The 27,267-nt window shown below is 41.3% G+C and overlaps 1 protein-coding gene across 9 annotated transcripts in view; it reads right to left on the bottom strand.

The window, feature by feature from the left end:
• The window catches only part of Plcb4 (phospholipase C beta 4), a 409,699-nt gene that overhangs the window by 103,745 nt on the left and 278,687 nt on the right, over positions 1 to 27,267 (bottom strand). For all 9 annotated transcript variants that reach the window (XM_045156593.1, XM_045156591.1, XM_045156592.1 and 6 more), the window contains 3 exons: positions 26,932 to 27,075; positions 3,640 to 3,719; positions 745 to 798 (listed from right to left, as the gene is read on the bottom strand). In XM_045156593.1, coding sequence (XP_045012528.1) covers positions 745 to 798; positions 3,640 to 3,719; positions 26,932 to 27,075 — 278 coding nt within the window. The remainder of the gene's footprint in view (positions 1 to 744; positions 799 to 3,639; positions 3,720 to 26,931; positions 27,076 to 27,267) is intronic.

The following is a 27,267-nucleotide window of genomic DNA, read 5'->3' as shown; positions in this document are numbered from 1 at the left end:
GCGCAGCAGCTCTGAAGTGTGTGTGTTGGGGGGGTGGGGAGAAATTCGGATACCCATGTGATGGTATTGGGGGCTGGGACCACTGGTTGGTGGTTTCTTCAAGGGAGGTGGGGACTCTCAGGAGTGGGATTAGTGTGCATATGAAAGAGACCTCAGAGAACTCTCTATCCTTTCCCCAGATGAGGACACGGCCATGAGACAGCGATCTGCAGCCTGGAAGGTCTTCAACAGAACTGGACTGTGGTGGCACTCTGACCTTGGATTTCCAGCCTCCCAAGCCGTGAGATATGAGCTTTTTGCTATATGGAAGTCAAAGTTGACTACTTCATCGGGGTGGCCAGAACAAAGGCAGAACCCCACTTTCTCTGCAGATGAGCAGAAAGTCTGCTGTCCTGAGGCAATGGTTCATCCACTACCACTGCCAAAGCCCCACAGGGATTCTTTAATCATAGCAGTGGCTGCTCAGGCAAGTGGGGAAATCCTAATGCTCTACTTATTTTAAGGTTTGAAAATGATGCCATATTTCAGATGTTTGTTATTAGCGCTAATGCCACCTGGTCAGGGGAAGTTGCAACTTTACTTCCATATGCCATTTTTATAAACTGAACACAAAATGATAGAAATTAAGCTTCTAGAAATATCTTAAAGACACAGGGCACGAACAACTTGTAACAGGCTGTGTTTGGTTTGGAATGGTGAAGGCTCATGCTGGGCAGGAAGCATAACCAAAAATGACTGACTTACCTCCTCACTGGAATTTTACCAGTTGTGTTGGTCAGAAATGCTAGTTTCATCCAGCTGGAAAACAAGAGCAAGACCATGTGAGTTCCTTAGAAGGACCTGATTTATGCTCATTAAGAACTGTGAAAGGAAGAATGTTCAAAAATGAAACATTTGGGCTGGAAAGATGGATTAGTGGTTAAGGTACTTGGCAGCAGAGCCAAAGGACCTAGGTTCAATTCCCCAATATCTATGTAAAGCTGAATACACAAGGTAGTGCATTCATCTGTTGTTTGTTTGCAATGGCTAGAGGTCCTGGCATGCCCATGTTCTTTCCATCTTCTTCTCCCTCTCTCAAATAAATAAGTAAAATGTTAAAAAAAAAAAAAAAAAAAAAAAAAAACAGGGCTGGGGAAATGGCTCAGCGGTTAAGGCATTTGTGTACGACGCCCGAGGACTCCAATTCCCCATGACCCACATAAGCCAGATGCACAAGGGGGTGCATGCGTCTGGAGTTTGTTTGCTGGAGGCCCTGGCATGCCCATTCTCTTTCTATCTGCCTCTCTCTCTCTGATAAATAAATAAATAATAAAAAGAAACTGATTTGTGAGGAGAGCACAAAGATACTCAAAAGAGCAACAAAAACAACCAAAAAAGCACAAAACATTCACTCTAAAACTCAAGAGATAATTATGCTGTATGAAATTTATTTAGGTCTCAGATTTAATAAATAAAATTATAGTACTCTCAGATAAATTGAGTCTAAGACAGGCAATATATTTTAGTGTGTTCTGTGTAATGTTTAGAACATAGTTACAATAAAACATTATCTGTTACTTATCTGAAATTTAAATTTAACTGAAAGTGTTCTATTTTAAAAATTACAGCCTTGGCAAATCAGAGTCACATGTAACTGGGGGCTAACTCCACAATGCATGACCCATTTACATCAACAAGGAGGGTCCAATGGGAGGGGGTAGATCACAGATGAGCCTAAACAATGGTACCAAACTGCCTGTATTTACTGAAAAGAAAACTAATAAGTTAAATTTAAAAAAATAAAAAAGATTAAAAAAAATTACAGCCTTGGTTGAGCTAGGAACTGGGTCTTGCACTGAGCAGACCCCCACGCCAGCCTTGTTTGTGTTTGACGCTGCTCGAGTGGCACTCGGGAGGTACGAGGTAGGCCCGTTCTGAAGATGCAGTGGGTTTGCTGCTCCCAGCCTTCAGCAAGAAGTGGAGAGTAAATGGGAACTTGCACAATCTTCACTTGTCAGCAACAGTGCTCATAAGGTTGGGTAACTCTTTGCCTATCCTGGTTCAGGACACATGGGGACTAGTTAGATCATGGAACTAGGAACCATTCTGAACTAATGCCTCCCATTCTCTTTGTTTCCAGTCACAACAGTCTGACAATCTGCAGAACATTGTGACTTAGTAAACTTTTTGTCTAAAGTCTGAGAAACCCAAGTCACCATTTGGTCAAGAGATGAATGTAAGACAATGGGGAAAATGAGGCAGATTCATAGTGAAAATGCTTAAACAAACTAGTGGCTTCAACAAGATTTTAGTGTGATCTTATGGGATATGCACTCGCTTCAGTGGCACAGGGTTTGGTTTTGTGGACCCTTTCAGCCTTTCACTGACTATGCGTTTCTTAAAGGAAGAGACAGTACAATAGAACAGGCTTGGGGGCTCCCATTTAACTGACTGGAGAAGTGGTCACATCTGCACCCTTGGTGGGCCATCAATGGCTGGATGAACAAACAACTGTCCCTTTGCTTTAAGCTCTAGTGTCTGGTCAGCATTCATGTATAACTGAGCCTTCCACAAGTCTTTGGTCCCTTAAGACTCAAATCACCCAAAGCAAAATGCAAAATTCACTAGGGTTCTCTCTAAGAATATGCCAAAGGCATTGCTAAGGAAAAACAAATGCAGCTACACAGTAAAGTGGGATCTACAGGCTTGAGTAACCTCTCTCCACTGAGAGGATGGAAAGGAAGTTAGAGGGAGACTATAAAATACAGCAACTAGTACTGCACAGAGAAATACTGGGAGCCCAGCAGTGGGTTAAGGTCTTTCCAATTCATCTACATGGTAATTTTTATTCAGATATGGACAGTGAGGCTAAGAATTTGCCTGAAGTGGCAAAGCGAAGATCCACAGGCCAGAGTTCCTACTGTTAAGTACCTGCCACATGACCAGGAAGCAAGGGTAGAGGGTGTCTACAGGTCTGACCTGCTTGGCAACAAGTCAAAGAATCACATTCTTAGTACCAGGGCCTAATTTTAAGAGATGCAAGCTTATACCACAATTTGTCCATGAGTACCTTTGCCACCCCACAGCTGCCTGCCACTAGAATATACTTTCAGCTGAACCTAACAGGCTGTTTTGACTGAGGCTAAAATCTACCAGTGTAATTCTTCAATGGATTTTAGACCAAGTGAGCTGCAGCAATATGTTATAAGGTACTTAGCAGAACATTTGACTCTTATCACATACTAAATAAGAAGCATTATACTTGGGGTCAAGATGACCAGTTTGACCTCAGCAATGCTACTTTACCAAATGTTTCTTCTGATTCTAAGTTTCATGCAGTGGAGGCTTGAGCTACTGCAGTGCCCAGCTATGCCTCCAAGCACACACAAGTAACTATCCGTAAGACTTAATGTGGTGATAGGAGTCTGAGTGGCCAGTAGCTTTTAAACATCAAACTTCCATTTGATATGGATGTGGGATTGTGGATTCATTGTATAACAGTACAGGTGTGCGTTTGGACCAATTTCTTCTCCAAAGTCAGGAGTATGGACTGAAGGGCAGAGTAGAAGGGCAAACATGCATATAAATGATACAGCTTTAATCTCGTAGGTTCCCTTGCTTGGTTTCCAAGAACAAAGGGCAATGCAAGGGAAAACTCACTGTTTCTTGAGGCATGTCATTGGACTGACGTTGTTTGCCCTGAAGTTGTGTATGATTGATCTCAGCCCTTCTATCCATTGCTGAAAAAGAGAAAAAAAAAATGTTCTCAGTGAACAAAAATGCTGCAGCCAAATATGGTGATTTTTTTTATTAGACAACTTGCATTCAGTTTATATAATAAAACTATAAACACTCCTCTTATCCCCTTACTGACACAACCGTCTACATTTTGTGTGCTAATATTTTATTCTTTAAAGGGCAGCTTCCTTTCTTTCCATGAAGATAAATGTGGCATCTATGGTATTGCAAAGTCTATAAAATACTTGGTTGCCTTGAAGGAATGCTGCCCCTCTGATTGGCTCATTAAGCTTTCTATTTGTAGCCTGTCTAAAGGCAAGCCCTCTAATAGCTGGTAACCTCAGTTCTTTTGCTGATCTACTTACCTGTTCCCATTTTAGAGGATGGAGGCGGAGGAGTGTTTCATTGCATTCTGTGACTCTTTCAGTCTGCATTTCTTATATATCTTACCTGTGTTTGACTCTGTTTCCACTAAACCCTTAAAAAAGTAAGACTCCTTGACTGCGAGGGTAGCCAGGACAGGCAGCCATGTGCTCACATGTTTGTACAAGTACTTGGACCTCACTGTTCATGCCATCACTCCATGGATTTACAGGGCAAAGAAGAGAAGGCAGACTGAACAGGGAAATGAGGGAATTTGGGCCTGTACAGGGCATTTTACTAGAAAAGGCTGGCCCATGAATTAAGGGAGGCTCTGCTCTTGGATGCACTAACCGATGCCAATGAATGTCATAAAAGAATGCTGCCTCAGCAGCAGACTTTGTACCAAACTGATAAGATAGGATGTGAGCAGGGTGTCATGCATAGCTGACTCCTCACCTTGTCAGGTGGACAGCCTGGCCACTTCGGCTCATGACTAGTGCTGAAAAGGGGAAAATACTTGGGAGTAGACAGCAATGTGGACATCAGCTCTATTGGCACTGTAAAATTCAGATTGAGTTAATGTAAAATTGAGTGTCTCGGCTACATACTTGAGCACTCCAAAGCCAGCACGGGGCTGACAGGCAGTGCACTGCAGAGTACAGGACTGGGAACACTTCTATCATCAAAGACGTTTCTGTTGAGCAGCAAGACATCAATACTTCCAGGGTTAATGCACATGGGTCAAAAGATTTAATATCGTTGGGTGTGGTAACAGACACTTTTAATCTCAGCACTTGGGAGGCTGAAGTAGAGAATCACTGTGAGTTCCAGGCCAGGCTGAGACTGCATAGTGAATTCCAGGTCAACCTGGTCTAGAGCGAGACTCTATCTGCAAAACAAGGGGGGAGGGGCTGGAGAAATGGCTTAGTGGCGAAGGCACTTGCCTACAAAGCCAAAAGACCCAACTTCAATTCCCCAGGATCCACATAAGCCAGATGCACAAGGGGGCACACACATCTGGAGTTTATTTGTAGTGGCTAGAAGCCCTGGCATGCCCATTCTCTCTCTCACTGACTATTTCTCTCTCTCTCAAATAAATAAAAAAAATTAAAAAAATTTAAAGCTGGGTGTGGTGATGGCACATGCCATTAATCCCAGCACTTGGGAGGGAGAGGCTCAAGGCCACCCTGAGACTACATGGGGAATTCCAGGTCAGCCTGGGTTAGTGCAAAACCCTACCTCAAACAAACACAAAAAAAGAATAAATTTTAAAAAATAATGTCTGCAAGGATCAGAAGCAGTGGCTGGGTTATAAAGATGCACTTTTGGTTTTCCTATTTAATTTCTTTTCATTTCAGTTGTGATAAAATACACAGAGCATAAAATGTGCCATCTTAACCACTTTCAAGTATAAGTGCACTGAGCGTGTTATGTGGCCATCACTACCACGTACCTGTACAGCTGTTTACATCCTACAAAACTGAGCCTATACCCATCAAACAGTAATTCCCCAGCTGACTTCCAGCCTTTCCCTCTGCAAGTAGTAGTCTACATTCTGCCTTTTGATTTTGATTATGGGTATCATACAAGTGGTATCACACAAGATTTATCCTTTTTGGGCTGGTTTATTTCATTTGGCATAGTGGCATCAAGGTTCATCTATATTTTCAAATGTGTTAGAATTCCTTATCTTTCAAAGGGTAAATACTATTTCCTTTTTTGTGCATACCACATTTCATGCATCTAGTCCTCTGTCAATGGGCACTTGCTTCCCCTCTTAGGCTACTGTGAATAATTCTATGAGTGATTTTGGATTGTACCTATTTATTTACAGATATTTTTTTTTGTGTGTGTATGTGTGTGTGTGTATATTATATACACATACACATATATATATATATGGGGAGAGAGAGAGAGAGAGAGAGAGAGAGAGAGAAAATGAGGAGTATACCAGGGCCACTAGCTGCTGCAAACTCCAGATGCATGTGCCACTTTTTGCACCTGGCTTTATGTTGGTACTGAGGAATTGAACCTGGGTTGTTAGGTTCTGCACACAAGTGCCTAAACCACAGATCCATCTCTCCAGCCCAGTTGTATGACTGATTCTGAATAAACACCTACAGATGGGCTGGAAGGATGACATGGTAATAAGACTACTGCCATTTCACATATCTACTGATAATACATGAATGGTCTAAATTTTCCGTATCTTCACCAGCAAAGAATATTTCTTAATAGAAGCCATGCTGATGGGTGTGATGGCCTTTACTTTCCGGTGTGTTCCAGTCACTCCTAATAGCTCTCTAAAGAAAGTCTGAGAGCTTTAAGAGCAACATTTCCTTTTGCAAGTAGCAAAGGCCATTGTTCTGAGAACTGTAAATAACCTCAAAAACTTTAGCAAATATGATGGTGAGATGGGGCTGCGAGGGAGAAGGAAGAAATGAAAGAGGAGCATTAAAGAATGCCTTATTTTTCATCACCAGACCTCTCTTCCTGTCAGGCTAAATATGGACTTAACTCCCAGGAGATTATCAAATATCCTGTTATTGGCCTAACAAACCACAGGCCCACACAGAATTTCCCAAGACCAGACAGAAAAAGCACAAATAATTTGGTTGGCATTAACTGGGAAAGCGTCCTTTCAACCTGAAGGTTTGTGGTGTGTTCCAAAACAAAACAAAGTCTGCAGTTTTGGGGGGCACGAAAGTGGACAATTCACTAAGAATGTCACTGGTTTTTTCTGACCACGCTAATTCAGTTGTTTCTAGAAATAAGTTGCAGAGGTTGAGAGGGCTTAAGTAGCCTTCATCTATCTTCGGAAAACAGCACGGGAGAAGAAATTTGTTTACTAGAATGGAAAGGTCATGGAAAGTGACCTCTGAGGTTACCACTCAAGTGACAGGGCCCACAATTTAGTTAGTAGTAAATGCCACCAGAGTCCTCAGAGGCCTCATCAGACCCTGAGAGGGGAGGCTAAGTGGTTTTCTCCTTCGAATGAAGAAAGCAAGGTCAAGTGCTTTGCCCAAGGGTAGCCCTTCATGTTAGGATCACCTTCCTTCAAGACCCTGTCCACCCCTCTCCCTGTCACAAAGAAAGACTCTTTCTTCCTTGTTCAGGTGAAACATACCAAGTACAAGGGGACTCAAAGACTGGGAAAAAATGGAAATGCTTGTCTTGTTTTGCTGTTCTTCTGAAACATCAAATAGATGCAAAGCCAGCAGGTGTCAGTAGAGTCCTAGAGTTTCCCTGGAAAGTTTTGCCAGGAGAAAGCCTATCAATTCTTTGATCACTTCCAGATTAACAGGTACAAAAAAGTGATAATTTTCTTTTTGAACTGGAAAAAATAAGCATGTATATGTTATCCACATAACACATGTGAAGGTGCCTCTGCGAGCCTTTGGGATGAGCACATTGACTGGGTGGGGATAGCCTCATGCTAGGTCTCTGCCACACTGACACTTTTTTTCTGGCCTAGTTGTTGAGTGCACAGAGTGCTGGGTGCTGCTGAACCCAGCCATGGCAGGAAGATGCACCTGATGTCAGGAGGGGCATGGCTTTCCCACTTCCCCACCAGGCTGTACTATTACTGATTCCTTACATCATACTATTATCTCAAACTATGGTGTTTTACAGAATTTTATTAAGTACTTTATATGTGGGACTTCTTGCAGCTGCAAACAAACTACAGATGCACGCACCACTTTGAGCATCTGGCTTTAGGTGAGTACTGGGGAATTGAACCCAGGCCAGCAAGCACGTTTAGCTGCTGAGCCATCTCCTCAGCCCTGTTTGACAGCATTTTTTTCAAGTAACTTGAGATTTATTGTTGTCCTTAGGAAAATGGGACAAGGGAGAGGGGTCGATCCTATTGTGAAGAATTTTGCAGGGCATTTTAGGAAGGGAGAGACAGGAGCTACTTCTAATTCCCAGGAATGCTCGATATCTCTTCCAGGACACTTAGACTTATTTTTACCATGCTGACAGCATCCAGCCTCCTGGCAAGTGTCTGAGCCTTCTCACGACTTGCCTTAGTGTTGTCTAAACACTAGGACTGTCACAAGCAGACAGCATCCCTTTCCCATTAAAAGAATAACTGGGTGTGGTGGTGCATGCCTTTAACCCCAGCAGTCAGGAGGGAGAGGTAAGAGGATCACTGTGAGTTTGAAGCCAGCGTGAGACTACAGAGTAAACTCCAGGTCAGCCTGGGCTAGAGTGAGATCCCACCTTGAAAAACAAGCAAAAACAAACAAAGAAACAAACAAAGAATATAAAAAGCCATAAGTAACAACTAAACACACCAACTTATAGTGGGTATAAACATCAGTGCTTTCCTTGAAAGACATTAGTTGCAGCAAAGGCAGAAGGACTACAAGTTCTAGGCTGGCCTGGTGTACATAGCAAGTTCTAGGGCAGCCAGGGCTGTAGTTCAGGTTTGCCATGCCCTTGACAAAAATATAAAGCAAAGACTAAAACAGAAAAAAAAAAAAAGCATCAATCCAAAATATCCTTATGCACAAAAGAAACATCCAAGAGCATTTTTGTTTTTTTCCCTATACTCTATACAGATAGGCTTGTACTCTGACGATAACCTGACCCTCAAACAATCAGTCCCAGCCCTGTATACTTTAGGCAGAATGCTCTTTCTTCACCTTGGTCTTATCTGCAAACTTTCTTCCACAATTACCCCTTTTAGCCTTCAGTCAAAGAAGTGAATTAAGGAGGGGAATAAGAACAGAAGCACTCTCCAAGTCTGCCCTGTAGTATCCTCCAAAGGGACAGTCTAAAGTGGGTTCTGGGGAACTGAACCTGGCTCCTTAGGCCTTAACCACTAAGCCATCTCTCTAGCCTTCTTGTTTGTATTTTATCCCACACAATCTGTCCTAAGCAAATCGGTGTTTTCTGAAAAAGAACAACTAACTTGTATGTTGAGGGGACTCAATTTAACATTTCTTGCTGGTAGAAACAAGATTCTGTCAGCATTCACTTCACCTTCTCTGATATAGGAGAATACTTGATAGTAGGGTTGTGATAGTTTGAATATTAGTGACCCTCTGACAGGCTCATATATTAAATATTTAGAACCCAGATGGTGGCACTTTTTTGGGAGGTTCTGGAAACTATAATAGTTGAGTGTAGTTAGAGCAGATAAATCACTGGGGTTGGGTCCTGTGAGGTATGTTAGCTGTGGTTTGATTCAGGTGTTCCCCATAAACTTATGTGTTCTGTATGCTAGGTCCCCAGGTGATGGCAATTTGAGAATTGGAGCCGCCTGGAGGAGGTGGGCTTATGAGTGTTATATCCAGCTTTCCCTTGTTAGTGTTCGGCATACTCTCCTGCTGTTGTTGTCCACCTATGTTGGCCAGGAGGTGATGTCTACCCTCTGCTCATGCCATTATTTTCCCCTGCCTTCAAGGAGCTTCCCCTCAAGCCCTTAGGCCAAAATAAACCTTTTCTTCCCACAAACTGCTCTTGGTCGGGTGTATTCTACAAGCAATGTAAACCTGACTGCAACAGTTAAAACTTGTACTGAGAAGTGGGGTCATTGCTGCTAGAAACATGACTATGTGGCTTTTGGCCTTTTGGAACCAATTTGAAGGAGGAAAGTAGATGGATTTGAAATCTTAGCCTAAGAGATGCCTTGCAGTGCTGTAAGTACATTCTTGTAAGAGTTGAAAGACCAGAATGCAATAAGAACTATGAACTATGAGGTTTGGCTTATGAAGGGGAGAAAAAAATTGTCAAGACTGGTTGGTCTAGAAGTAATTTGTGTGACAGACTTGCTACATTCTGCCTGCCTGTTTCCTGTAAACTTGTGCAGGGTTTGATTATATAGAAATGGACTAGTGTAATCAGAGAGATATGGCACAGGAAAAAAGGAAATCTTGGGGCTGAAACTTCTGCCCATTCAGCTGCAACTGTTTGAGAGATTACAACCATCAAGATTAGGCTGGCTGATATGTATTGGGACAACAGGAAATAGGATTCTTTTGAAAGTCAGGGCCTGAATGCTGAAGGACTGTCCAATTCTTCAAACTCTGCTTTGTCCCCCGCACCCAAACCCGGATTAAAAAACTGGTAGCTCACCTGGTCCTATGGAGTGTAACAAATGCAGGAAAGGGCAGGTCATTGAATTTGCAGCATGGTTTTGTTTTTCAAAATGACCATAGGCAGTATAAAGCAGGCTTGTTGAATTACCTGTGTGGAGGCCAATGGAGCCATGTGGATGGATGAACCATGGGTTGCAGTGAAAACTCAGTGGCAATGCCAGGACTATGGGATGTCTGCCAAGCTGAACTGCTGGTACACAATAAAGTTTTCCAGGACTGTGAGTAACCTAGCTGGACAGGGTGGAATTGGTACTCCAGAGACTTGTCACTGGATAGAATTATCAAACTCGGAGACTTGTCACTGACTAGAGTTATGGGACTCAGAGCCACAGAGTTTGATGTTTTCCCTGTTTGTTTTAAATCTTGTATTGGTTGGCTATTTCTTTGCTATGCCAAATGCCATATTTTGCAGTGTGAATGTTTATTATGTGCCATTAAGGTTTATTATTATTATTATTATTACTGCTTAGTTAAAAGACCATGGACTGTAGGACTGATAAAAATTATGGGGACTTTTAAAGTTGGACTGAATGCATTTCATTTTATATAATAAATGGTTATCAGTTTATACAGGCCAGAGGCAGAATGTGGTGGTTTGATTCAGATGTCACCCATAAACTGATGTGTTCTGAATGCCAGCTGATGGCAATTTGAGAATTGGAGCCTCCTGGAGTAAGTTTATTATTGGGGGCATGCTTATGGGTGTTATAGCCAGCTTTCCCTTGTCAGTGTTTGGCACATTCTCCTGCTGATGTTGTCTACCTTATGTAGGCCAGGAAGTGATGTCCTGCCTCTGCTCATGCCATCATTTTCCCCTGCCACCATGGAGCATCTCCTCAAGTCTGTAAACCAAAATAAACTCTTTCTTCCCACAAGCTGCTCTTGGTTGAGTGTTTTTTTTTTTTTTTTTTTGCCAGCAACATGAACCTAACTGCAACACTAGCCGCCTTGTCTTTCGCTGTCTGTTTCCTCTCCCATGATGTGAAGAACTCTTCTGTCCTGGGAGCCTAACACCACAATATTATGCTCAATGAAGGGACTAAGCCACCAGGAACTGAATCCTCTGAAATCATAAGTCAAAACAAATCTTCCCTTCCTTTAAGTTGTTCTCAAGTATTTTAGTCAGTGCCACAAAAGTAACTAATACAGGAGCTATGTGAAATATTTAAAACCTATTTCAATTTGCTGTTCATTATGTGTCCAAGTATTGTATTAATTCAATTTCATATGATCAAATAAAGTCAGAAATTTATAACTTAAAAATACAGCTTTTAGCCGGCATGGTGGCACACACCTTTAATCCCAGCACTCGGGAGGCAGAGGTAGGAGGATTGCGATGAGTTTGAGGCTATCCCATGACTACACAGTGAATTCCAGATCAGCCTGGGCCAGAGTGAGACCCTACTTCAACCCCCCCCCCCAAAAAAATTACAGCTTTTAAACCCTTTGTAGTGAGATCTGCTGAGATTAAAGGACACCAAAGGATAAGAAGACTCAGTTCCTGGTACTTGGTGCAAACTGGAAGTTTTCTGAACAAAGAATTCCAGAAAGTATGATATTCTCAAAAATAAGATTCTTTACAAAGTGCTTAGGATGTGTGATCACAACATGTCATTGGGCTGCAGGTGAGTACTATTCAGTGGAATAGATATATCTTTATATTACACACTAGAAACTTGGCTTCAGAAAACATTTAAGCTATACACAAGCCAATAGCTCTGATTCTAACATGAAAAGACTACAGATACAATGCCAACACAGTTCCTCTTTTAAGTCTATAAAAGCATGGTGATAGAAATTGCTTCATTTAAACCAGATGAAGGTATTAGTTAGCATTAAATTTTTAGTATTTAACTTTGGGGAAGGCTAAAGCTGGCACATTGTTAAAAGAAAACCCTAGGAACAGACTAGATTAGTCATTCCCAGATCTCTTCATTAGCATTACCTAAGGAGCTTGAGATATTTTGGAACCCCAGTTCCATGCTTGGAGATTCTGGTGAACAAGAGTATGTCTGGGCCATCAACCTATGTTTTAAACTCTATAGGTAATTCTAATGTGAACCTGTAATTAAGAAACACTGAACTAGATGATGTGAGTTAAATTTGGTTCAAGGTGTTTTAAGAACTTTCTTGTGCACTGGGGTCACCTGGAGATTTGGTTGACCTATCTGGATTCAAAAGGTCTGGTACTTGCACTGACTTCTGCATTTCCTAACAAGTTTCCAAGAAATGTTACTTAAGGTATGTTCGATTCTTGTGAAGTGTTCATGTGAGAGCAATAAGCCTTGTATGTTATTTCTAGACAAACTGTACATGCTGAATACCATGAATAAGTCCATAAAGGAAAGGGTAGTTCTATCTCTTGCAGGCCAGGTCTTATGGCTTGAACATGACATGTCCCTGTCAGGCTCTTGTGTTGAAGGCTCGGTCCCCAGCTGTTACTTTTATTCCATGAAGTACTGGAACCTTTAGGAGGTAGGGTCGAGCTGGAGGAAATAGTTCATGGGGGTGAGTCCTTGGGGGCTGTATCATGTCCTGGGTCCCTGAGTCCATCTGCCTCAGCTTCTTGTGTTCCCTGAGGTGAAAAATACCCTCTGTCATATGTTCCCATTGCCATGACATTTTGCCAAGCCACCATGGACTGAACCTTCTGAAGCCATGAGCCAACATAAATAATTCCTCCCTCTGAGTGGTTTTCTCAGGTTTTATGGGCACAGGAAAGGGAACTAATACATCAATGATTCTTTGGGAGGTTCTCCAATCAGTAGTTGGAGCACCACATAGGAGCTTACCATAAGTATCTTTTCTGGACCTAATGAATCGGCAGTTACGCAGATGAGGCCACTGATTTGCACACTCACAACTCTGCAGGTGGCTTTAGTGCAGGAGTATGTGCTGGCATCAGAGTAACTGGTGCTAAAAAGAAACCAGGATAACTGGAGAATGAGAATGTCTTAGGAGATCAGTGCCTCATCCATGGGTGCTGGGTTGAGGAGTCTGTCTCATTTTATTTTTGCATGTGTATGTGTGGGGGTGCATCTATGTGTGTGTAACAGTGTCCTTTTCAATCTATAGAATCTTATCCTTGTAACTCTATCTACCTCTAAAAATAGACTGATATATACAAGGATGAAAAGTGCACAGCAGTATCTTTTGCTTGTATGTGCTGCTTTCAGATAAAGAACAGAAGGCAGTCGGATGTGGTTGTGTACACCTTTAATCCTGCTCTAGGGAGGCAGAGGTAGGAGGATAGTTGTGAGTTTGAGGCCAGCTTTAGACTACATAGGAAATTCCAGATCAGCTGGGGCTAGGCAAGAGCCTACCTCGAACCAACCCCCCCTCAAAAAAATCCACACCACCACCAACAAAAAATACAAACAGGGATGTTACTTGGTGCCTTAGTCCACAGAGGAGTACCTATGTCCCTACAAACTCCTGCCATCATTCAAAAGGAAAAGGAGGTATTACATTTATCTTATGTAACACTTGACATTCCTATGGAAAGCTCTAAAATAATCAAAGAACTTCAGAAATTCTAAGAAAACCAAAAGCATCAATCTTCATATTTCAGAAACTAGCAGCTTTTTGTAATATTCAGATTTTGTTGACTGTCAGTTCTACATAATCCTAGCAGTGAGGAATAGTAAATAGATGGTACACGAAAAGAGTTGATGCACATGCATCTTTGGTTGATGGCTGAATTTACTATGTCCTAGGTCACCTTCTTACTGACATGTGCCAACTGGCACTGTTGGAAATTGACTTCAGGCCAAGATAAATAGTATTTCAACCCACAAATCACCTTAGCTGCTGAGTCTCTGTGATATTCAAAATCAGCCAAGGGGTCTCTGACCTACTCTAGTCTAGGCGGTGTCAACCTGTTTAGTGTAAAAATATCAAATCTGTAAGGTGATCCTATAAACCAAAAAGGATTCTCAACAGAAGAGGTATTAAAAATTATAAATTAAATCTGGGCGTGGTGGCACACGACTTTAATCCCAGCACTTGGGAGGCAGAGGTAGGAAGATCACCAGGAGTTTGAGGCCACCCTGAGAATACATAGTGAATTCCAGGTCAGCCTGGGCCAGAGTGAAACCCTACCTCAAAAAAAGAAAAAAATTATAAATTAGTGGGCTGTAGTTTTATTACCTAACATTCTGATTCTGTCTTTTGGGCAAGGTCCCTCTACATAAACATCCAATAAAGGGAAAAGAGGGTCAGCAACACAAACCCTAGGACAATAAACAGAATATTTATAGTGCCTCACTGTTTCATTACTTGTCTAGCTGAAGAATGCTTCTATGACATCATGTACTGACTTGACCTGTACAGCAACAGTCCTGAAGGATTTTAATAGGTGTCTCCCTTTCTAACTGGTAAAAAGCTACAGGAAACAGGTATTACCCTCCTTTATGCTAAGATGTACCCTGGGGTAATAAACCTTCTGAAGATGTTAGGGTCAGGAAACAGGGCTAGACAAGGCTTTCCTTGCTTGCTTGATCACACAGCCCATCAAATGAGTTTGTCTATCCATACTATTATGTGTGTTATACATTTCTTATTTACATAGCTGAAAAGTACTTTTATAGAGTATTTTTACTGAACCAATATCTTTACTGACATGCCATGTGAGGTCAGTTATGAAATTTCATAGCTCTTAAGACTCATGTTTATGATAAAAAATTTTTACATAGTGGAATATTTTCCAATTTATAATTCTAGGATTGAGGATGTTCAACTTGTATTACTGTTAGGACCAGAAAACTTCTTAAAAAATGAGAAAATTTTAGCTTTGGGGACCACATGTGTTCTTCAGCACATGTAAAAATTTATGCCAGGATATATACTAAGGGCTATACATGAAACCCCTGGATTATGATTAAATTACTTGTTCCAGGCAATAAGCTCAGAGGAAACTTAGGTACATGTAGAGTGAATTGGTTACCCACCCTCTCATTCCAGATTTTTTTTTCTTTTGTTTAGTTTTTTGGGTTAGGTTCTCATTCTAGAATTCACTATGTAGTCTCAGGCTGGACTCAAACTCAAGACAATCCTCCTACCTCTGTCTCCCAAGTGTTGGGATTAAAGGTGTGCATCACGTTGACTGCCTTTGTTTTTTTAATTTCTTTATTTCTTTGTTTATTTATTTATTTGAAAGAGAAAGAGAGAGAATGAATATGACAGGGCCTTTAGCCACTATAAATGAACTCCAGACATAAGTGCCATCCTGTGCATCTGGCTTATGTGGGTACTAGGAAATCAAATCTTGGTCCTTAGGTTCCACATGCAAGTGCCTTAACCACTAAGCCATCTCTCTAGCCCACATTCTAGTTTTCAGTTATATCATAAGAATTAAAATATACAAGCACATGTGTATCCATGTTATACACATGAAATGTTCCCAACAGCAATTTTTACTAGCCATGAAAACTGGAGCTGTATGAAAAATGGAGAAATGATATAAAACTAGTGACATTTTTCTCTCCCAGAAGCCAAAAGGCAAAATCCTAACTTCCCATTATGCTTCTGATGTGAATAGAGTGCTATATCCCCTGGTGGAGCTTTTGGTCACCTGCAGTTAGGACAACGTGAGCTGCTCTGGTTTGGTCTAGATGCCATTCTTCAACTGTTCAAGCTTTGAAATACGAGAGAGTGGTTCTAGCAATGAAATGCATGGCCCCAATGAGCACCTCAGCATTTCAAACAGAACTGCCCAGGAGGCTGAATACTTTATGCAGAAAAATGGGCTAATCATACCAAGAAAATCCCTCTCAAAGATCAGGGGGATTTATAGTGACATTAAAGTGTAATACAAAAATTTAAAGACTAAGAAAATGCATGTGATAACCCTGTAAGTTATAAAATAAAATATATTAAAGTCTATAAATAGTTAGAGACTAAGTTGATATGAGAGAGAACTGCATGTGCATAAAAAGGCACATTAGGATGGCTGCCAGGGGTTGCGGCAGGGGGAATGCAGCTCCCTTTGGAGTGATGAAAGTGTTTGGAACTAGGTAGCAGTACTTGCAGAGCACTGCAGAGTACTAAATGGCATGGAATTTGTTCATATCAAAATGCTTAATTTTATATTACATGCATTTCACTGCAGTTAAAGAGAAAGGTGGGAGCTTGAGGAAGACATTTTAAGCTTTCTTGTTACTCTGCTGCACTCTCTATATAGAACATGGGGCAACTGATGCTTCACCATGATCCGTGTTCCTTCTGCACTCAGAAAATGGAGGCCAAAAATGCAATCTACGTCTGTGGCTGAGGAGATGGCTCAGCGGTCATAGTACTTGCCTGCAAAGCATAATGACCTGGTTCGATTTCCAAGTACCCAGGTAAAGCCAGATGCACAAAGTGGTATATGCACCTGGAGTTCATTTGTAGCAGCTGGTAGCCCTGGTGTGCCCATTGTCACTGTCTCGCTCTCTTCTCTCTCTGCTTGCAAATAAAGAAATAAAAACATTTTTAAAAATGTAATCTTGGGCTGGAGGGATGGCTTAGCAGTCAAGGTGCTTGCCTGCAAAACCAAAGGACCCAGGATAGATTCCCCAGGGCCCATATAAGCCAGATGCACGAGGTGGAGCAGGCGTTTGGAGTTTGTTTGCAGTGGCTGGAGGACCTGACATGCCCATTCTCTCTCTCTGTCTACCTCTTTCCCTCTTTCAAATAAATAAATAATAAATAAAATGTAAATGATTAAAAATGATTTGGCCACTAAGTTTAGTGAATGGACCACAGGGAATTAAGGCTGGGTACAAGGCTTCTTTTTCATTTTGCTATGCTCACTGCCCAAGGAAACTTCAGTGATGCTAGCGATAAAACTCCATGAAGAAGCCGGGCATGGTGGCATAAGCCTTTAATTCTAGCACTCGGGAGGCAGAGGTAGGAGGATCGCCCAGAGTTCAGGGTCACCCTGAGATTACATAGTGAATTCCAGGTCAGCCTCGGCTACAGACAACAGCAAAACTTTCACTAGTGCCAGTGTCCCTGTCCCTGGACAGGTATTTTGACAAGAACCTTTGCTTTTAAGTAGTCTGGAACTAAGAATGACAGTTAAGGGCTTTTAGACGAAAACAAAGATTGTATGTTTTTCACCATATCGAAGGGTTAGAGGTGCAGAGCACAGCTTTGGCCTCACCAGCTCTGTGCTCTTTCTTCCTCTCTATAATGTGGGTGAAGCCAAGAATGGCTGATTTTCTCAAGTTCTGCCCCTGGACCTTGAAAACCTTAATGTGCATAGGGAGCACTGGGCATCTGGCTGTAGTGCAGGTTCAGTTCAGCAAGCTGGGATTGGGTACTAGCTGATGATAGGATCCTTGATCGTATTCTGGGCAGCAGAGCTCTCAGCCCCATGTTGTCTCCATGCAGTACTCCTCATATAAGGCAAAGCTCCTGTAGAGTTACTCCTTCAACACATGTCAAGATCTTCCAGAACCTCCACAGACTCTTCAGGGCAGATTCGGTAAGAAGCTTACTTGGTGGTGGTCAAAACTGGCCACAGTCTGCCAAACGTTTTAAGCACATACAATGTTCACTCTGGCATTCTCACTAGATCCTACATGGTGAGCTGTGCACTCCTCTGATTCTGTCTTTGTTCATGTCCCACCTGTGCAGATAGGGATTTGAGCATGACAAATCTAAATTCAACGTAGGAAAAAAAATTAACAATAAGATAGGTCATTTTTGAGAATGCATGTCCAGTCATTTACGTCAGGCGTCTTCTAATGTCCCTCATTGAATTGTTTTCATGGAGAGGAAAATAAGCAAGAAAATGGCAACTCTCAGTCTTTAGGGGCATGAAGCACATGTTTACTTGAACCTCAAAAATCTGTGAGGCAATGTGTTGAGATGTGGTGAGTATTCTGGGGTGGGTGAGTGGGTGGTTGGGTTGGATAGTGGACAGGAAATTCAGATTCGCAGGGCAGCTACTTAAAGGCAAGCTCAGGAGATTCTGGCAGTAGACCAGCAAGATAATGTGAGCCCTCCCAGGCTTCTTCAAGACAGGCAGGCTATCAAGGCTAGTGGTGGAATGTTTCCACACAGCTCTAGTTTTTCACACATGAGTGTGCATCACAATCACCTAGAAAGCTAGTTAGATAAAAGAACATGGGTTTCTGACTCAGTAAGGCTGGGCTGGCCTGTATTTCTAATGCTCCCCACTACTGCTGGGGCTTCTAGAAGTCTAGAAACCACCAGCCTATATGCTAAAATTAAAAATGCATGTTAAGGGGTGGAGAGATGGCTTAGTGGTTAGGTGCATGCCTGGGCAGCCTAAGGACCCAGGTTTGATTCTCCAGGTCCCATGTAAGCCAGATACACATACATGGTGGTGCATGTGTCTGTAGTTTATTTGCAGTGGCTGGAGGCCCTGGCATGCCCATTCTCACTCTCTCTCTTGCCCTCTCTCTCTGACTCTAATAAATAAAAAAAATAAAAATAAAGGAAAAAATGCATGTTAATGGGGGCTGGAGAAATGGTTTAGAAGTTAAGGAACTTGCCAGCAAAGCCAAAGGACTCAGATTTGATTCCCCAGTACCTATATAAAGCCAGATGCACAATGGCTAGAGGCCCTGGTGTTCCCATTCTCATTCTCTCTATGCCTCTTTCTCTCTCCCACATAAATAAGATACTTTTTAAAAATGTATGTTAAGAAGGAGTGGTGGCAGGCGTGGTGGCGCACACCTTTAATCCCAGCACTCAGGAGGCAGAGGTAGGAGGATCACTGTGAGTTCGAGGCCACCCCGAGACTACATAGTGAATTCCAGGTCAGCCTGAGGTAGAGTGAGACCCTACCATGAAAAACCAAAAAAATAAGGAGTGCAAGCACAGCACATGCCTTTAATTTCAGCACTTGGGGGCCAGAGGTAGGAGGACCACTGTGAGTTTAAGGCCAGCCTGAGACTATAGACTAAATTCCAGGTCAGCCTGGGCTATAGCAAGACCCTACCTTAAGAAACCAGGAAAAAAATAAAAAAAGAAAGAAAGAAAGAAGGAAAAGAAGTAGTGGCATTCTGAGGTTTGGAGGTGGTGTAACTCAGTGGTATAGCATAGAAAAACAAAACAACACAAATAACTTAAAAGATTACTTTAAGAACAAGATTTTAACATGGGGAACATTAAAAACAAATATTTCTAGACATATAGAAACTGTTTCACCTCAATGTTCCATCCCTGTTCTTCCTTGAAAGGTTCTAATCGATGTCTGAGCTGATGGAACAGGTAGCTCCACTAGGTTAACTGAATGCTGCAGTCAATTTGATGAAAACGTGTTTGGGTTCAAAACTAGAGATTTGGGGTCTAAATCTACTTGTATCCTAATGCAATGGGCTCAAACATCTCTTTCTATTAGGTTACCTGGGAGGCTTGGTCAAACATTACTAAGCTCTACCCATGAGTGTCAGATTTATTAGTCTGCGCTGGGGCCAGAGAATCTGCATTTTTCAGAAGCCTTTTTTCGATATCCACACAGGAACTAGCTGGAAGCAGAGAGGCTCTGCAGTAGGAAACCTGACTTTTTTTCCCAATAAAACAAAGACTCAACTCCTTCTCTCGAATCTGCTGAAGTAGGCCTTCCAGTCAACATAAATCAAGTTCAACCAGAGTGATTTTAACATTCAACTCAGTTTGTTAAAACAATATTTATCACCTGTAACAAATCACCCTCCTGGATTTTTCATTTTTATACACAAAAAGAACATATACTATTTTTCATAACTTGATTTCTATAGTAGTTATTCATGTGCTTGTTTGGCATAAAGTATAATTTATGAAGTTCACCAAATATTTACAACCTGCAGAAAGCATAATGAGCAGTGTGGAAATTGTCTCAACTCAGTCCCAATCTTTGCATTTGGAACCTCATAATAACAGCTTATTTTTGTAATCAAAGGAAAATTCAAGTTGGTATAAAATAACTGACTTATTTGTGGAAATGTTAAATGTGGGATGCATTTACTCTTGTGACTAATTTCAGTCTGCTATGCAGCACCAGCTGTAACTTAATGAAAGAAATCTAACCCCCTTCCACTTGCTGGAGACTGAAATCCTTCTGAGCTGGTACCATTCTGAGAGCACAAAAACGAAAAAAAAAAAAAGAGTGAAACCCGAGCAGGTTTTCTAACTAAGTAAGTTGTTATAATGCTTGCTATTAAGTAATTTACCTAGTTAATGTAAAATAATGGGCAAAGAGATGAATATGATTCAGAAGGGAAAATGAACTTTATTACAGTTTAGAAAAAGATGGGGCAATGCCTTCACCATGTGGTGCCTTTACTCTCAAGTGTTTTAAGCTTCAGGACATTTGAGACACACTGGGTGTGGGGTAAAAGTGGTAGCAACTGGTAATTCTTTTCAGTAGCAGGCTTTTCAAGACAGGAAATGAAAGCTAAAGTTTCCTGACTAGAAGGCCAGGAAGGATTTAGGTAAGCAGGATATAATGATGGAGGCTGGGAAGAGGCCAAAACCTCAGGGTCAAAACCTTTAGCTTGTTGTGGGTGCTGCAGTAATCCCATTACATCCTGAAAAATGACTCGAAAAATAGTACTTTGGGATTACAGAGCTTTTTGTTGCAGACTGTCATCAAATCACATTCTTTCAGTCTTCTTGTCAAAAGACCATTTTCTTGGGCTAGAGAGATGGCATAGCAGTTAAGGCAATTGACTGCAAAGCCTAAGGACCCAATTTCAATTCCTCAGTGCCCACGTAAACCAGCTCTACAAAGTAGCACATGTGTCTAGGGTTCGTTTGCAGTGGCTAGAGGTCCTGGTATTTGCCCAGCCTCTTTTCTCTCAAATCAATAGAAAATAAATAAAAACAAAAGACCATTTTCCTAACTTTTTCTAACCTAATCTGTACAAAATCAAAGTATAGTAGCACTAAAGTGATATAGTAACTCCCTTTAGCCAGTGACACTTAATGGTGTTAGATACCCATGGTCCAAAACAGTAGATGAAAATCTGCAGAATTAAGCTACTTATAAGTCACAACCTGCACATCTTTCTCTGTAGCAGAAGGAAACCGCAGGTTCTTTCATTCTGTCCTACCTAGGGTCTGAATCAGTCCTCTGCTCTGTAGGCCACAGTGTAGGCACTACCTTCTTGATAGACATGTGCTAGCTACCTCTGTTGTCAGATCAAATGCCAGAGTACCACAGTGCTTACGTTCAAGTGGTTCTTATTTTACTTAATAATGGTCCCCAAGCACAGTGTAGAGATGCTGGCAAATTTATTGCAGTGAATAGTCAAATGGTTTCTCTTTTATTATTAGGTATCACTACTCTTTTTTATAAATTAAACTTTATCAGAGACCTGTTAAGGAAAAAAAGAACTTATATAGATATCAGTCACCATCCATGGTTTTAAGAATTCACTTGGGTGTCTTGGAATCTATTCTCCACTAATAGCAGAGAGATTACTATCCATATTTACCACCTGGGTTACAATTTGTTCACTTAGAAAACATAAATATCTCCAGAAAATAAGTAATGATAACTTACTAAGCACTTTCTAAATAATGCTTGATACTGGTTTCCGGCTGCTAAAGAGACAGAAGTGAATATAAAAGTCACCCTCCTGTGGACACAGGAAGAGAATAAACATACATATGAAAAGACATGGTATGTGAACAGTGCTGGCTCTTTGAAGTTACAGCAAGCAGGCAGAGTGGGGCTCAAGGGTACAAGAAACAGAGCTGCTGTTGAGTGACATTCCAGCAGGGATCGGAGGAAGACAAGGGAGAAAGTTCCACATGTAAGTGGGCAAAAAGAGATATTGTCCCACCCAGGGGATCACCCAGCACAGATTCCCAAAGGCAGGAAAGAAAAGTGACTGAAGAAAGGGAGATAGGGGTAGAACAGGGCTGGGTCTTACATAAACTTGGCATCCTTGGAGGATACTGGGTAATCAAGGTCCCTGGCCTGAGTTCCATATTAAAAAAATGTCCTGGTGTTATTATGAGAATGGACCACAAGGGGCAAGACTATAGTACAAAACCTCTTAGATCAGAAGAGGGAGCAGACAAGATGTGGAGGGTGGCGATGGTAAAGCAGGTAGACTCCAGGTAGTGAGGAGTTGGAACTAGAGTATTAGGTAAGGGACACAGACATGGCATGAGAGGAACGTGTTCGTGGTCTCAGGACAGAACTGGTAAGATGAGGACCACTGCACAAGGAGTAAGAAAAGCAAGTGAAAGGTTTGGTTTGATACTTAAATTTGGAATAGCACTCGGTGGAGGAGAAAGGTAAGTCAAATTTGTTTATCCAGTACTGAGAGTAGCTGAAGGAATTACTAGCTGAGCTACAGTGATGTCTTTTATAATGCCTTCATTGTTGACTGATAAATTGACAATCATTTTCAGAGACATATGACTAAAAAACATTAGATACTAATTTGAAATGTCAACTTTGAGAAACTCAAATCATCTGGATCTTATTGACTCTAAAAGGAGAAGTGAAGGGGTAGAAAAATAACTGAGACTCTTTAGGAAGTAGAACAAAAACAGTAGAGATTTGCTCCAAGTCAGAAAATGTTTCCTGTGTGAAAGCTGGCCCTCCATGTAGCCTCTACTAAGATCCAACATGGCCTCTTTGTTTGGGCTAAATGTTTGGGGAGGTGAGTTCTTCCTAACAGTGAGAATGTCAAGGTAATAACAGCCCAGGAATTTGGACCCGCCTGAAGAACTATGGGGTAGACAGACGCTTGCTCCTAAGTACATGCTGTGCTAGAAGCTCTCCGAAGTTATACCTCACTGGTCAGAGCATGACTCACTTGAATGTTCCTAAGGTAGACAAAACACACTGAATGCGCAGGAATGCTGAGCTCTCTGGTAGGAAGTACTTGCTAATGTATCAAGTCCTTTTGCCCTCACCTTACACACTCAACATGAATTACTTGTATTTATTTCCAAACCTTTTGTTCCACTTGTAATAAGAAATTACATTTAACCAATGAAATATTCTAGTGAAAAGAAAAAAGGTTGTTGACTCTCTAGTGAAATATTCATTCTGGAAAGATTTCCTTAAGGTCAAATTGCAATATGTGTGTGTGTTTTTCCTTTTCAAGTACTATGTGGACAAGACAAGTACTGTACCAGAGAAAGAAGTCACTCAACTATAGGAAATTTCACTTAGACACCTTCTGCACCATGCACATCCTTAATGTCTCACTTCCACTTTAAAGAAACCAGATTAGGTATCTGAGGTAATGCATTAGTGGTGAGCTGTAGACAATAAACCTCCCATTATATTCTGTATTTACAGAAAAGTCTGTAGATCTCATATCAAAAGCTCTGACCTTAATGGCCAACAGCTAGCTGAAGAACAAAGCTATCATAGTTGAGGTACATAATGCCTGTGTGTGTGTGTGTGTGTGTGTGTGTGTGTGTGTGTGTTATGTGTAGCACATAAACATGTGGGTACATATGCATATACCCCATGCACACTGTGTGTGGAGACCAAAGAAGAATGTGGAGTCCTCCTCTGTTTTCTTCCAAATTGTTTCCTTAAGATTCTCAGAGTCTCTCAGAGAACATAGAACTACCATTTTCTTGGTCAAACAGGTTGACCAGTGAGCCCCAGGGACCCTGCTGTCCCTCATGGGAATGCGGTTACAGGCATGCATGGCCAAGCCTTTGTACATAGGTATTGGGGGTTGAACTCAGGCCCTCATCTGTGTGCAATAAATCCTCACCCACTAAGTTATCTTCCAGTAATGCTAAGTTTAAAAGTGATTTGCATGATTGTGGGTGGAAGGTTGTGTACTATGGAAAGTAGCTACACTACTCCGTGAACCTGATTCTCCTGTCTCAGCAACCATTAGCTACTCGGGAGACCTGGTGTTTCATATCTACTTCTCCCATCAAGGGTGAAGTACTGGCAGGCTCAATTTTACATTGGAAACCACAGCTGCTGCTATGACTTCTTGACATAACAGCCATCTTACATCCAGAAGACAGTGTTTCTCAACCTTTCTGTCCATCCTTCTGCTCTTACATTGCTTCTGCCCCTTTTCTGTGAGGTTCCCTGGGTCTCAGGAAAGGTTTGTGGTAGTTTGAATAGATAGCCCCCAATATATTCAGTGTTTTATTAGTTTGTAGTTTGTATCTGCACCCACCTGGCTGGAGGCAGTGTCATTGGGTGGATGGATCTTAAGATGTGGTGGTGGGTTTCAGATTCCAATCTAAAGATATGCAAAGTGTGCCTAGCAGGAGTTCCTGAAGTGTGCTATGCAGTGTGACTTTTGGTTTATAGGTTGTGCTTCTCCCTCTGTATTTGGTCCTATGAAGTCAGGCCAGCTTCTTGTGCCATTCTGGAGCTTCCCCTGGATCTGTAAGCTTTAATAAATATCCCTTCCTCCATAACTGTGCCTAGTTTGGAAGTTCATCTCAGCAAACATGAAGCTGTCTCCTACAAGGTGGTTTAGATGTCCGGTTTTGAGGCTGAGCACACAGTACTCATTTATTCTTGGCAAACTTGTCAGCTGTGCATCTCTGCACTAATCACTGCCCACTGTAGTAAGACACTTCTGTGGTTGAGGCCCAAGCAGTGGTAATCTATGGGAATAAATACATTCAGAAGGCAGTTTGACACATCTCTGTTATCAGTATATCAGTATCTATATATCATGTAAACAACCCTAATTTAATTCAGTGAGCTTTTTTTTAAAGTGTGAAAATAAGAGAAATAATAGGGAAGAAGGGTGTTAGGGGATAAGAGAAATTGGGGGGAATAAGATTAAAAATACATTATATACATGTACAAAATTTCAAAACTTGGGCTGGGGAGATAACTCAGTGGTAAAAGTACTTGCTTGCAAGGCCTGCTGGCTCAGTTTCATTTATCCAGAACCTGCATAAAAGCTACAGGTACTGGTCCACTTATGTGCTTCTCCATCTCTAATAAATACACAAAGTATTTTTAAAAGAAAATGTCATGGTGGCACATGCCAGAATCCTCCATCAGGAGGATGAAGTTTCTAAGTTCAAGGTCAGCCTGAGACAATATAGCAAATTCCAGGTCAGCCTGGGCTAGAGTGAGATCCTACATCAAAAACTGTGTGTCATAAAATGTGTGTGTGTGTGTGTGTGTGTGTGTGTGTGTGTGTGTGTGTTGTCAAAAACTGAAAAAAAAGTTAAAATTTAGAACAGTGATTCTTTGCTTCTAACTGTCTTTTGAAATAAATTGTCCAGAAAGACATCTTTCCATTCTGTGGGCCAGGAGGGTAGCTGGCCGATTATATGCCCATAATTCTAGGGTTTTTTGTTATACTAGCACTTGAGTGGTACCATCGAGTCTCCACATGCCTCTCCAGGTACAAGGGAGGGTTCTACTTTTCTGAATGTCCTGATTTGATCTATGAATTCCACCATGGTTTTGACTTGAGCACATCTGTATATATTTCATATAAATACTCTCACTTTCATGGCTTTGTATTTTGTTAGAGGTGGTAACATATGTAGGAATAAAATAGTGATAGAGTCAATGCAATCAATACTGGAGGCTGTAAATAAACTAATCTGGATTAATAACAGTTTTTCAAGTTTTGAAATCAGGTCATAGGTGGTATTATCCACATACGTGTGTGGTAAAATTTAGTTAAAAAGTCATTATATTACGTGTCGTAAGGACAAATGAAGTATTTAATGCTGTCATTGAGTGTTCATCAACCAAACAAATATGAATTAATAGGCTGTCCAGTCTGAATAATGAGGTTTAAGTTTATATATGGTATCATTAATAAAATACAAACTTCTAAGGAATAATTCTAGCAAACTTAAATGTATTGAGTCTGAATTTATAAATCAGCACTAGATTATTTTATATCTTTACTTGTTTGGCTACCTGCCTATAAGTTTCAATTAAAATCCTACTTAGGGGAAAACTATTTTTTAAGTCTGCTACTCACTCTGTTTCCAGCCATACATAACCCAGTCATGAATGTTTGTCCCAGAACATGCTTCTTAAACACAATAAGTCCAAGTTACAGAAAGCAAAAAACATATGAGGTTACTTATGTGAGCCTTTTCCCAGGACTCAGGGCCTACGGTGGTATAGCCAGCAGCAGGTAAGGCAGCAAACAGCCTGGGGGCTAGCCTGCACTCTGCCCGCCCTGCTGTGTGGTCTTAGAGATCCTTTATATACATGACTCAGTTTCCTCATCTGAAAAATGGGGCAATGGGACACCCATCCTGAGCTCCCTTCCCAGCTCTCACGCTCAGACTTTGGGATCTGAACAGCTCACAGGAGAATGACCTTGAGCATTTTCCATGGCATTAATCCCTGTTAACCCTCATTATTCCTATGGTAGGGACTTTGTACAGTTATCACTTTATAGAAGAAAATGGGGCCCAGAGAGGTAAGTTTCATTCTATGTTACATAGCTGGTAAATCCAGGCCATCTGGCCCCTAAACATGGATTTTTGTACTGAGATGGTGTCATACTGTATATGACTTGACAATGTCAGGTGAAAAAAGCCCAGAAACACAACTGTACAAAACTTTTTTGCAAAATTTCAAGTGGTTTTCCCAACATTCCACTCTAGGACCTCAGACTATTGGCCTACATGAGTGACATCTAGATGAATATCATGCTTGCTGAATGTTCTACAAATATGCTAGCAATGCAATGAAATTTTTAAAAAAATTAAATGATCATATGATTATAAAATCTGTATGAAAACTATATTGACCATAAAATCATGCAGGCACATATAATATGGGAGAGCGAGACTGTCTGGGGGCTACCTTCGTTACTTCTGCATTTTCAGCCACCATGTATGTGAAACCAATGTTCACCAGATCTGTTCCACTGCAGACACAAACTATCCGTCCTTCCAGATCATTTTCAGATTTTCCTACAGCTTCAAGGGCAGCAAGAATTTTGGGATCCTGTAAATGTATAAAAATAGGAAAAAATATGTTATATTGGGATCCTGTAAATGTATAAAAATAGGAAAAAATATGTTATATCACAAAGCATGAAGGAAATCATGGTAAAAATAAACCACATTTGAAATAAAAAATAAGCTAAAGGGAAATGGTTACCACTGACCCCCTTATATAAAATGCCTAGTGGGCTGG

The sequence above is a fragment of the Jaculus jaculus genome, chromosome 8 (genome assembly GCF_020740685.1).
Source record: "Jaculus jaculus isolate mJacJac1 chromosome 8, mJacJac1.mat.Y.cur, whole genome shotgun sequence".
In the NCBI taxonomy this organism is placed as follows: Eukaryota; Metazoa; Chordata; class Mammalia; order Rodentia; family Dipodidae; genus Jaculus; species Jaculus jaculus.
This window is presented reverse-complemented; position numbering and strand designations above follow the sequence as displayed.